Raw genomic sequence first — 12991 nt, 5'->3', positions numbered from 1 at the left:
TTCCCTGTCCACCTGCCAACCTGCATCTGACTTGAAGCCATGGTAAAGTCCACAATAAATGTCTGCAGAATCATAGACTGAAATGAAATGTATGAATTAACTGTGGGTATTAGTTATTGGTGCTATTCTTGTACTAATTACTATAAATAATTATGTATAACATGTGAAGTTTGGCTAAAATTTCCAGAGCTCAAGGTTTGTATTGACATTTCAGATCCCAATTTCCTCTACAAGTAGCTACTATGAGTTTCTTTATTGGTTTACCTAAACCAATAGGTTTACCGCTGCCTTCTCTTTTTCTGCTGCTGATTGGGCTCTTGCTTTTGGCTGAAGACTTGGCAGTGGAGAGGAGGAAGGGGGAGAGGATAGACTTGCCCACTGCTGTCCTTCTGGTTTCTCACATGGAGCCTCCCCAGCCTGTTCATCTTACCTGAACCCTCTCTTAGGGCCTTTCTGATTTTCACAGCAGCACACGTGAAGAAGGGCAGTTGAAAGTTAAAAGAAGTGAGAAGCGAGCCTACTTTTCCTGCCCCCAACAGTAAAAACTCCGAGAGAACTTTCAAAGGGCAAGGCGCTGAATATCTGCACCGAGAGGAATCAGACCTCTGTTCTTCAAGTGGAATTCTGCTCAGAGGCAGCGTGCAGTGGTTGTGGAAGCGCCTGGAAAGGCTCGCTAAAACAATTAAAGAGGGTATGGCTGCGGGTGTGGGCTAAATCAGGGGAGGCATCTGAGGGGGTCATGCAAGTCGTTCCCTGTTTAGCATTCAATGCCCTGTCCAGTTATCTCTCCCTTCATCTGTCAACACGCCCCCCGCCCCACTGCCCCTCAACTTCCACACCTTTCGTCACCCCATAGTTCCTATGTCTACTTTGCTACCAGTTCTTTTTATGTTGCTGAGTCTGTTGCAGCCTTTCTTTTTTTTTTAAATTTTTTTTTTAACGTTTATTTATTTTTGAGACAGAGAGAGACAGAGCATGAACAGGGGAGGGGCAGAGAGAGAGGGAGACACAGAATCGGAAGCAGGCTCCAGGCTCTGAGCCATCAGCCCAGAGCCTGACGCGGGGCTCGAACTCACGGACCGCGAGATCGTGACCTGGCTGAAGTCAGACGCTTAACCGACTGCGCCACCCAGGTGCCCCCTGTTGCAGCCTTTCAAAAGAGCCCAGTCATCAGTCTGAGGACCGAGTAGAGGAGACCTTGTCCCAGCAGGGAGAAGATGGGAGAGAGGAGTTTGAGCCTTTTGGTGATGGGTGACAGGTTAGCGCCGGTCTCCCTGCTTGGCATTCCCATGTGTTTGCTCCTGGAGACAGAATTAAGGCCTTTGGGTCCATGTAGGACTGTTAATTCTCTGACATTCTCTGGGCCCCGGGGACCTTCGATTCAGATTCAGCTAAAATTAATTGAGTTTATTTACTCCAGGAACTTATTAATCCCTTGTATGTCTTAGGAAGTGTTTTTAAGCTCATTTAAAATGACACCGAAGTGACAGGTTAACTGACTTTGCCAAGGTTACACGGTTACCACAGAGTGCATCTGGGATCTGTGCTGTTTTGCCTGACTCCGCGTACATGTAGATGGGCCACCTTCAGTATCGTGACCCTCATGTAAAATAATGTTCCTGAGGAAAATGTTTTTAAAAAAGCAGAACTTTTTGAAATTTTTATTGAGCAATTTATAGATGCACGTGCATATTTGAGAAATAATGCAGAGATTGTTTGTACACTTTGCCACTTTCCCCAATGTTAACATTTTATAAAACTTCAGTACAATGTCACCAACTAAGATATTGGCCCTGATATGATCCACTGAACTTCTTCAGATTTCCTCAGTTTTACTTGCCCGCATTTTTCTGTGCGTTTGTGTGTGTTTATTAAGTTGTGTATGATTTGATCACCGTGTAGGTAGCTACCTACCACCACCACAGGTAAGACTAACTAGAGTCAATTCCACAGGATCCTTCATGTTGCCCTTTTATAACCACAAACACCCCCCACCGCATCCCCCCAATATCTATCCGCTGGCTACCCCAATCTGTCCTTCCTTCATATCTAGAATTTTGTCATCTCAAAAAATGTTATGCAAGTGGAATCACACGATATGTAACCATTTTGGGATTCACTTTTTTCACTCAGCATAATCTCTTGGAGATTCATTCAAATTGTTTTGTGTATGAATAGTTTGTTCCTTTTACTGCTAAGCATTATTCCATGGTATGGATGTACCATACTTTGTTCAAACATTCACCTGTTGAAAGACATCTGGGCTAATTCTAGCTTTTGGCTATTACAGATAAAGCTGCTGTGAACAATAGTGTACAGGTTTTTGTGTGAACATAAGTTTTCGTTTCTCTGGGATAAGTGCCCAAGAGTACAAATGAACTTTTAATGCAGTTCATAAATCCAGAATTGTGTTTGCGTGATCCTGCTCCGGATTACACTTTCACCTTTTATCCAGTCTGCAGTCTGATTTCGTATGGGGCCGTCACCCATTTCTCCCTGGCCCTGGGCCTGTGTAAATTTCCAGACTGATTAGGGCACTCCTGAACTCCACGGACGGGATTTGCTTTGCTTTGCTGCCAGCTGGTCTTGGGGATTCTTCTCTTGCCATTAGTCATGCCTGTCAGGTATGCCACGCTGATGTCTCTTTCCCCCAACATGCGTGTCCAGAGCTCTAGCAGTTTCTACAGTTAAGTCAACAGCTGTGTTCTTGTCTCTTCCTCCCTGGGGAGTGAAAGGCCCTTGTAAGACCTGCTGAAGTTTCGAAGGGAACACTTGGAGCATTTCCTCTGCCCTTGCCCTCCGCTTCCCTGTAGTGAACACGTGTCGCCAAAAGATGGCAGTGTTCTTTGCAGCCACAGAGCTCGATCACCCCTGTCTGTCGCCTAAGGTTTGGAGACTTGATATTGTTCTCTAATTGTATGTTGAAAGTGTGGAAAGCAGATTTTCCAAAACAACAAAGGCACCAATAAAAAGCTGCGCAGTTTAAAAAATTTGAAAGAAAACATCATGTTTGTAAATGATTTGTAATGAAAATCGTTCCCCAGTTCTTAGAGACGACTTGAATAGGGAATAGAATTCAGAGATATGTGTGTGAGTGTATAATTTTAGATGTCAGTACTGATTGTAGCTTTCTGTGTGGCTCCTGAAAAAGACCTGTGAAAATGCTGATTTTTGCCTCCCCTCTGTTTTAAGATCACAACTGGCAAAGTTGCAGGGACGACCTGCTTTTGAGTTCTGAGATTTGAGACTGACACCTCTTAGTCCCTAAGTAAAGGCCCTCATGCATGCCGAAGATATAATTTTCATGGCAGCCATGGCCAATGATAATAAAACTCCTTACATTCTAGTATTTGTCTGCCCCTCTGCATGCATCACTTTGGTGTGTGTGAGGGCACGTGGGTAAAGAACTGTTTAAACATTTGCTATGTGCAGGAAGGCTGCAGTAAAGTGAGAGATTATGGGGTTCATTGCATGTTGTAAACAGATCAAGCTAGTGAGGATAAAGTGGGGTGGGTTAAAATACGAGGTTAACTAATGCACTTTGAGCTGTATGAACAGAAAGAATCAGCACTGTCAGACTCAGGTATGGACATGTAAAACCTGGAGCTATTCTCTTCCATAGGACACCATCCCTTGGTGTCTTTTTGGGAGTTGTCAGAAAGGCCCAGTGTGGAGGGCATCGAGGAGAGAGGGCCAGGGGCTTTGGATCTGGGGCTGCAAGCCCCAGAGTGGATCCTTCATGCACGGGCCAGCGTGCCAGGGTTGGAGGATCTGTTTTCCTCTCGTCCGGCTCTGAGCGCTGCTGCTGCTGCTGCTGCTGCTCCTGCTGCTGGGACCCTGCAGCTCACCACATGACCAGGGGACAGGTAGCCCCGCCTCAAGCAGTGGCCTTTTGGCTAGTGCATCCCTCGGCAAAAGCCGGAGGTTAAGAGGAGAATCGCTCCGTGTGAAGTTCTAACCCCGAAACCAGATGCTGTTACTATAGAGACAGTGAAATGCTGCCGTGGGAGGCATAGCGGGAGGGGTGGGAGCAGGGTGGTGGGAGGGCAAATGAGGCGAATCTAGAGGCCAGCGCGCCCGAAGACCTTCAACCTTTAGCAGCACTGTGACGGGCAGGCTTGCGTCCTGAAGCCTGAGTGCTGGCAGCCCGCCACTTGCTGACTGGCTGAGTGGCAGCTGCTCGCGCTGTGTGGACTAGCTGGTGAGCACGTTGGCAGTTGGCGAGGGCTCCGGGGGTGGGAACTCGGAGGGGTGGAATGTAGATGGGTGCCCGAGGCCCAATGGTTGACAGTTTTGCACAAATGTTTCTCGTGCCGGGCTTAAGTCACCCTTACAAGCCTGCTCAGTGATGAGGACCGGCTGGTGAAAGCCGGTCCATTTGGCAGCAGATTTGACATGTGTTACAGTTAAATCATGTTAGTGTCCCAGAATAACGGAGAATAAGAGAAACCCCACGTTGGGTGTGGACTTTGGAGGAAGGGGCCTGACTTCTTCTGTCAGAGGCCCTGTGGAAGGAAGGCAGCACGGGCCCCATGTGGATTTTATACTGACTGGTATGACCCTTATCCCCGTGATGCTGGTGAGAAGCTTCCAAATCTATTCTGAACTTTGCCTCATGCTGGCGATGTGAGCAGCTCGGGGAGCTGTGTTAGAAGCATGCTCCTTCCCTTCTTTCTTTGTTTGCTTGCAGCAGAGGCAGCTCGTGTGAAAGGAACACTTTACAAATGGATTTGGGGGCCTGTTTAGGGATTGGATGAGTTAATTTCTTCCTCCTGATAGAAGGGAAAACTGGTTGGGTCAGATGGTCATGTTAAAAGATATCTCTGTCTTACTAATAATAGCAAGCAACTGTGGAGAGGCTTTTAGGAGGGGAACACAAACCCAAATAATTGACGTTTGTCAGTATGAAGATGGAAGAAAGTTGTTAAGTCCCCTGTAACTTGGTGCAGAGGCACTTGCTTGTGAAGAGGAGAGGGCTGCTTTGGAGAAAGGCCACTGTGACACGCAGGTTTTATGTTTTCAGTCTGTGGCGCTCTTTTTTTTTCTGCTTCCTACAGGGAAGAGGCTGCTTCCAGACGCTCCTCATTGTCCCTCGGAAGGAACTAGGTTTCTGATTACTTGCTATGTATAGTCTTGGAGGGAATGTGAAATATGTATCAAAGAGCCAAGGAATGCACCCATCATTATTTTCGCTAACTCAGATGGTGCACGGGACAGTGCTTCAGTTAGGCTCGATGGTTCCTCCTCCACCTAGGAAGAGGGCTCTGGGCATTAAACTTTCCTTGGTCTCCTTCAGTAGCTACTGATTTTCTTCCTTTACTTCTGCCTCAGTTGCTTGTTGCATGCCATTTTAGGAAGGGCTTAGGTACAGAGGCCAAACATTTTATTTAGGAAATGCATAAAATGTCACTAAAGGACTTTAGGATCAGCTTGATTGTGGTGGGGTGCAGAAGCGATGTTCTACAGGAAATTGTTGGATCCTATAGACAGACCGCTAAGACAGGAAAGGGTTAGTGCTGAGAAGAAATGTGGGCTAAACTGCTCTTTGTTTTCCAAAGGGGAGATAGGACTATTCACATGCCTGCAGTAGTATAGCCCTCCAGGATTTTGCTGTGCTTCTGAGGTCTTCAAAAAAAGTTTCCCCATTAAGCTGCCATCCTTCTCTATGTCTACAAGTGTGTTGCTGATGACCTCTTGCCCTTTGGACTGACTGTCCCAGATTGCTAGGGGAAATCCTCGAGAAGGCAGATGGGATTGTAGCGGAGCCCTATCTGTCTTGCTCATCACTGTGTCTCCAGTGTCTAGCAGTATGCCTGGCACCTAGTAGGTACTCAGTAAATATTTGCCGAATGACTGAGGGGATAAGGGAGGAAAGAGAAAAGGATTTGATTGAATGCCCTCTGTGTGTCTAGCACTGTGTTTGGTATGTTTCAGGTGCTGTGGTCATTGTCAGCAATGACCTCCATGTTGACAAGTCAAGTTTTTACTTCTCTGTCTCCATCTTTCTCAGCCTCTTAGGAGCAGTACCTCCTTGACATCAATCTTTTCTGGTGTTTCTTTTACCTCTGACTGTTCCTCTGCTTGGCTTATAAATGTTGACATGGTCCAGCACTTGGTCTTCAGTCTGTACCTCGATTTCTATATTTTCTTCCTGCATGAGCTCATCCAGTAATAGGTGCAGGTTACCAGCTTTGTTCATTGATCCTCCAGCCCTAGGCTCATGAGCTCCAGACTTGGACATTTAGCTGTGTCCCTGACGGCTCCTTTTTTCATATGAAATAAGCATCCCCACCGTAAAGTGGCCAGGAAAGAACTATTGATTCCTTCCCCACAACCTGTTTCTCCCACAGCCTTCCCTGGGTTCCTAAGATAGTTTCCTGGATTCTTTGGTCTCCTGATTATCCACTTTTCACATAGCAGCCAGAGTGATTCTTGAAAAAGGTAAAATGGCTCGGGTCATTTTCTGTCTTAAAACTCTTAACTATAGTCAGTAATACTGTACTGCATATTTGAAAGTTGCTAAGAGTGTAGATCTCAAAAGTTCTCCATACAAGAAATAAATCTTGTATGGTGGTGTGGTGACAGATGTTAACTAAACTTACTGTGGTGATCATTTCACAATATGCACAAAAATTGAATCATGTTGTACATGTGAAACTAATATAATGTTATATGTTAGCTTTACCTCATAAAACAAAACAAAACAAAAAACAAAACAAAATTCTTCAGTGGCTTCCACAACACCTAAAATTTCTACTACTTCCCATGGCCTGCATGGGCCTGTTTCCTCCGGTATTGTCAACTACTGTTGACCTTCTCTCTGTCCAACCTCACTGACCTCATTTCTCATCCTGGAACTTGCTATACTTGTTCCTACCTTAGGGCCTTTGCATTTGCTGTTCCCTTTGCTTGGAACACTCTGCCCTCACATCTTTAAATACCTGGTTCCTCCCTATCATTTTTGTCTCTCCTCAAATGTCACCTCCTTGGAAGCGTCTTCAAACCACCTTATGCCAAGTAACCCCCTGCCTGATTATATTTTGTGCAAAGCACTTAATGCTATCTAAGATTACCTTGTTCATCTCTTTATTATTATTTTATTAGGAATTTTACCTGTCATATTAATGAATACATTCCCCCTCCCTCTGAGGAGTGCCTGGATGAATTGGTAAATATGTTGTATCATTTAATCTTCATGGAAATCTGAAGCTCAGGGAGGCTGGTAAATGATTTGACTTCTCAAGTCTTCAAGGCATTTTCTTTTCTACTATAATCCTGGTGGCTGATCTATGTCCTATTTGCAATTAGTTTCATATTTTTAGTTTGAGTATAGAGAAGGAAAAAGACATATATCAGGATAAACTATTGCATACAAGACCCATATCCCTGAAATAAGATATTCTGCAGATGTCCAAAGGCAATGAATTTCTTTAAAAAATTTTTTTTTAATGTTTATTTTTGAGGGAGAGAGAAAGAGACAGAGTGCAAGCAGGGGAGGGGCAGAAAGAGAGAGGGAGACATAGAATCCGAAGCAGGCTCTAGGCTCCGAGCTGTCAGCAGAGCCCAAGGTGGGGCTCGAACTGAGGAACTGCGAGAGCATGACCTGAGCGGAAGTCGGATGCTTAACTGACTGAGCCACCCAGGTGCCCCAAAGGTAATAAGTTTCTTAATGGCACTGTTCACCAGTAAAGGTCAGGGTAAAAAGAAAGAAGGAAAGAAGAAAGGAAGGAAACTTACCTTCATTAAACATGTAGTAGGCACAAGGCACAAAACTGAGTGTTTTCACGTATGTTACCTAATTTGAATCTCAAAGCAATTCTACAAGGTTGATATTGTTACCCCAGTTTAATAAGTGGAAAAACTGAGGCTCAAAGAGTTAAATACTTTGCTCCAGGTGATACATATATTAAGTGGAAGTGCCAGATTTTTTAAATCCGAGTCTACCTGACACCGAATTTCTGACTTTTTATGCTCAGATGGTTGCTTTGCAAGATGGATATGCTCCTAAAATAGAAAGGAGGAAAATGTGAATTCAGTGCATATCCACATAGATTATAACAAATATCTGAAGCACAAGAATAAGTTATACGGACAATATGGAAAACAGACTTACAATATTCAGTGCCTGAGCATATAATTGGATGAATAGAATACAGAGTGAACATTTGGTTCTCTGGCAGAGCTTATGTACGGTATGACATAGAGCAGCTGTCTCCAGAGAAAGTTCTTTGTTTCTAGACCGGTGCGACACAAGCAGCATTTGAGCAATTCGGGATTTTTTTCTGCTTTGTCTATAAATAGAGTTCATGGAATTCTGCATGTCAAAGTTAATGCAATGAAAAGAAGTCACAGAGTATGGAAATAAACCTTAACTCATTCTATAAACTAAGAAACATGTTTGGCATCAGGAGGCCGTATAAACGCTGTCATTACTTGGATGGATTCTGAGGTCTTATTTAGCATATGAAATTGCAGAGCAGATCCTATTATGTAAGGAGATAGGAGGACAGCATAATGTGGCTATAAACCGAAGAACTTTGTGCCCTTCAGGGAAGAGTTAACAGGATAGATATACGTAGAGATGTGTGATAAGAATGTGGAAAATGAATGAATGGGTGGCATATATATGTGACTGTTGCTGAAGCCGGGTTGCTGGATAATCCTCAGATGTCAGATTTCCGTAAGGCCAACATGTGACTCAAAGCTTGCCACTCAACAGAGAATACTGGGCTGTGCTGGTATTAAGAGGCTGGCTGGAAGCTAGGCTCCCACTGTGCACTAGCCTAACTCCCTGTCGTTTTCTGTGTGTGGGTGGGTGTGCATGTGTGTGTGTGTGTGAGGGTATACATTTTTATGCAGTGGGTGTTTAAAGAGCTAAGCACTGAAGCTGGATTTCCACAAACGATCATCACGAGCACTCCAGACAAACCAAACTTCCTCTCTTGGTATTTTTTTTTTTTTTTTTTGCTTTCATCTTTTTTTTTTTTTTTTTCCTTTTTGCAAATCCCAAAGGGAGAACCCCTAACATCCAGCCTATGGGATTGAGATGATTTTCTCTCACCTGTCCATGTGGGTGCCCTCTCAAGGTTAGAACTGAAGCTATGTGGGACCGGCATATTCTCAAGCACCAGCTAAGAGGAGCTGCGTGAAGGAGTAGCAGACACCAAAGGAAGAGTGACTCTGCCCTGTTAACATGAACAGCAGCTTGCAGGTTAACCTGCCCAGAAGCTGGGCTGCTTCAAGTGGCTCACTCCAGGAGAAGTCTGAGCATTCTTTTTTTCTTTTTTATTACTATAGGATGGAGGATGAAGCTGTCCTGGACAGAGGAGCCTCCTTCCTTAAACATGTGTGTGATGAAGAAGAAGTAGAAGGTGAGCTTCATGGGGCTGGGGAGGTATATGTTCATACACTCGTGTCTTTGTACATAATAGCATTCATACATTTCATAGATCTTATATTCTTGAAGTTAAAAATGAAAGCTTTTCTGTGGAGTTTTATTAGTCTGCACATTTTGCCTCAACACAGAAAGTAATTTTAAGAACTTCATTGGACCATTAGAATCTGAACCAGTGTGTTCCTGCATGGTTAAAAAAAGGGGGGTGTCTTACTTTTGAAGCAGGTGCCTATGGTAGCTGTGCCTTTCTGTCTAAAATACATGTTTCGCCAGATAGTTACCACCTTGCAATGACTAATTCAAAGAAGCTGCTAGATTTATCTAAATGTATTTGGCAGCATCTTCTAATATTCTTTCCTAAAGCTTGCAGGGTAGAGAAACAGATGTTATAGAAGGAGAATGATATCATTGTTGCAGCAAAAATGGGTGTAAACTGAGGATAGACAGAGGGGTAATCATGGATGAGTTTCAGTTAGGAAATGATGGACAGTTTTTTACTTAAAAAACCTCCAGGACCTCTTTTGTTAATGTTTCCCAGTGTCTGTTAAAAAAAAAAAAAAGAGTTAAATTTTAGTTAGTGCTATTATGCTTTTAGTGTGCCTCTCTTTTCTTGTCTTTTGACTTATCAATAATGTGGGAATAATACTGTTTATTTGATAGTGAAAAGATAGGGCTTAATTAATATTTTTTCAAGTAATAATGTGAGGGCATCACAGATATACAAGGTACTATAAATATTTACAAAGAGATTTAAAAAAATAATCAGAGTTGTAGACAGTATTCCTAAAGTTAAATGAAACTTGCAAGTGAACTATGTCATAAATTCTGCCCTTTAGAATCACCTGAGAGACAATTCATATGTGTTTTGGAAACTGTAGTCTGATTGGTACCATTTGGTAAACATTTAATGCCTACCCAAAACTTGGACCAGTGGGGTGGGGGTGGCAGGGTTGGGAAAAAGAATACTGTGTGTTCTGGAGTGATTCTTCAACCAGACTGAAGACCAGGTCCTGGGCACGCGATGCTCTCGTGCCTCCTGGAATAGTTGGAATAGTGTGGTCATTACGATGTTTCTCACATTTGCTTACTAAGTTTCTTCTGACTGTGTAGTCTCCTCACCCCCCATTTCCCTCCTTTCCTCATTTATGTTCCTGACTCTGACTAATAAGAATTTGATGCCCAAGTTACTTAGGAAAAAGGAAACTACAGTATTTTCTTTCATATTGTTTTATGGGTTCCTTGCACTTTTACAACATGACTGTGGGAAAATGTCAAGTTAGTGAGAGCAAAATAGTAAAACTTTTGTCTTAAGATTCTTGTGCCCCTGTGTTAAGTCTCCGTTGTGGTGACTCTGTCACTGTCCCAGTATTAATGAGGAGATAAGAATCTTAAAGTTACAGCATATGAATGTAAGAAATATGGTAGGATTGAATGAATGTATACTTTCGGGACAATTAAAGTTGAAAAATCAGCGAGAAGGCTTGGGAATGAGATGTACTGCGTGTGTGCATGTTTTCCTTGAGAATAATGTTCTCGCTAAGTTCACAGGAGATGTAAATCACTTCTTGGGTTTATAAGGTCTGTAGGATTGACAGCACTCTACTGCAATAGGATATTGTACATGGGTTTCTTAAGGTGTTCACTAAGAAGTTTATTTCCCAAAGTATTATGCTCGATTTTCAAGCACAAATGTCATGAACAGATCTGTAGGCAAGTTTCTCTGAGAAGAAGCAGAAAGACAACAAAGCGTGGTAGACACATCTGTAAAATGGTTTGGCTTTGTGATGATTGAAATTGCCTCATGGATATTGTGTATTTTTGTATTCTGATATGACTTGTGTTTTAATGATTATCTTTCATGTTGATTGGAGCCTGAGCTGATTACGCTTCTCTTGAGGCATGTTTCACTAGATGCCTGTTCCTGAATTTTGAGACCCTCTAAGGATGGTTGCTTATGGTGTCGTTATCTGGTGGAGAATATCCACCAGGGCAGGCTCTTCTACAGTACAATCTTGAAACTGCATTTAGGGACTATTTATTTCTAATTCAGTGCCTTCTTAGCTGACCCTCTCATTTTCCTCACCTGGCTTCATCTTGTGGGAGTGGAATCACTTAGATTTTATAGTCACTCCAGGTGAAGTATAAAGATGTTGAAATGGATGGGTTTTATGGCTTATTCATGGTCTCAGTGGTTGGGAATGAAAACTGTCAAGACCTCTAATGAGGATTCATAGTTTGAAAGGGACTGTTTTCCTCAAGGACACGAGTCCATCTCATAGCTTTAACTGCAAAGAGAAGGGTGTATTTGAAGGAAAGCAGACTTTTCTCTTTGTTCTGAAGTGGTTGAGTTTCTGGTGCAATTATGGAAGAAGTAAGGGCTCCAGTTTTAAGCATCAGAAAGCCCAAGTGCAAGGAGCGGGCCTACCTTTCGTTTATATTATTAAATGTTTCCTTTTATCCACATAGGTATTTCTCTTCTAGGGTAAACATGGTTGAAGTATAATGCAGCACACTTGGCAAAAGGAAACTTAAAATTTTGTTGTTTGAAGTAATTTGCACCAATCAGATATGCTCCCAATAAGCGATTATGAGGGTGACTGAGGTCCGGTAGCTCTCGTTACTTTGAGGTGTTCGTGCTTTTAAAAGTCTTCTTAGGGTCTCTTAATTTGTGATCATTGGATTCAGCTCAGCAGTTCTTTTACTGCTGTCGTTCTGTGAAGGGGCGACAGACTGAGCCTTCCAACCACACCCTCAGTTCACCTGGTTCAACTTTACTCTCTGGGGGTGGCATGATGCTTCATCCACGGTCTAAAAACTCAGTAGAACACCATCAACTGCAAAGCTCACTGAGAATAGAGTGAGTCAGAAGAGGAGTCATCCTCTGTTTAAATAATGAATTTAAGTGGGATATATTTAAAGACCTAAACCTCATTTTCACATAATTTCCTTCGTGTGCATTTGTGTTAATTATTTAAAGAGATACTCTTTAAAAAGGCAACCAAGTACCACTTTAATCTTTAAAATAAAGAGAAGCTTTTATATCTGTTCTTTCATTGGTTACCTCGTATCAGTGTATATGTATGCATGTATAGTTTTGTAAAGTTAACGTTTTTTGGCACAGAAGGGTTACTGTGGATATACTCATTTAAAAATGTCATAGTATCAGATACTCATACTTGTTTCTGTACCAAAAGACTCCAGCTCCAGCCTCGGCACTTCCACAGAATTGGTCTGTAGATGACAAATTGGTAATCGACATCACCAGAATGATCCAGAAACGCTGGCCATGAGGGACAAACACGCTAAGTTTTCATTTCGAACACACTTAGGGGAAATTGCCGGATTTTATTCTGTGAACTAGGGTTGAGATCTGAAGAGTCCCAGGTAGCTTTTTCCAAACAGAAGGAAATCCTATGGATGTTTTATCCTTAAAAAAGGCAGCCAAGATTTTGGATCTGTATGATATAAACAGATTACTTAATATTCTCATATTTTGCAATAGGGGAAAAGAGCAAACTCCACCTTATCCTTTGAGATAAGGCCTTGGCTCTGCAGGGCTAGGTAACTTCCCAGCAGGCATTGGCAACTCTGACTTTA

General features: G+C 42.8%; 1 protein-coding gene across 7 annotated transcripts in view; it reads left to right on the top strand.

Annotated features, from left to right (window-relative positions):
* The window catches only part of SLC4A4 (solute carrier family 4 member 4), a 354218-nt gene that overhangs the window by 37019 nt on the left and 304208 nt on the right, over positions 1-12991 (top strand). For 2 of the 7 annotated variants that reach the window (XM_086704880.1, XM_086704879.1), the window contains exons 1-2: positions 8779-8945; positions 9298-9371. In XM_086704880.1, the coding sequence (XP_086561006.1) occupies positions 8854-8945; positions 9298-9371 (166 nt within the window). In that variant the 5' untranslated portion in view covers positions 8779-8853. Of the gene's footprint in view, positions 1-8774; positions 8946-9297; positions 9372-12991 lie in introns of those variants that run through there. The other 5 variants (XM_086704885.1, XM_086704883.1, XM_086704882.1 and 2 more) reach the window with 5 other exon arrangements.

Source organism: Puma concolor, chromosome B1, assembly GCF_028749965.1.
Source record: "Puma concolor isolate L17-30 chromosome B1, mPumCon1.1.hap2, whole genome shotgun sequence".
In the NCBI taxonomy this organism is placed as follows: Eukaryota; Metazoa; Chordata; class Mammalia; order Carnivora; family Felidae; genus Puma; species Puma concolor.
Note: the sequence above shows the minus strand (reverse complement) of the source record. Positions and strands in the feature narration are given on the sequence as shown.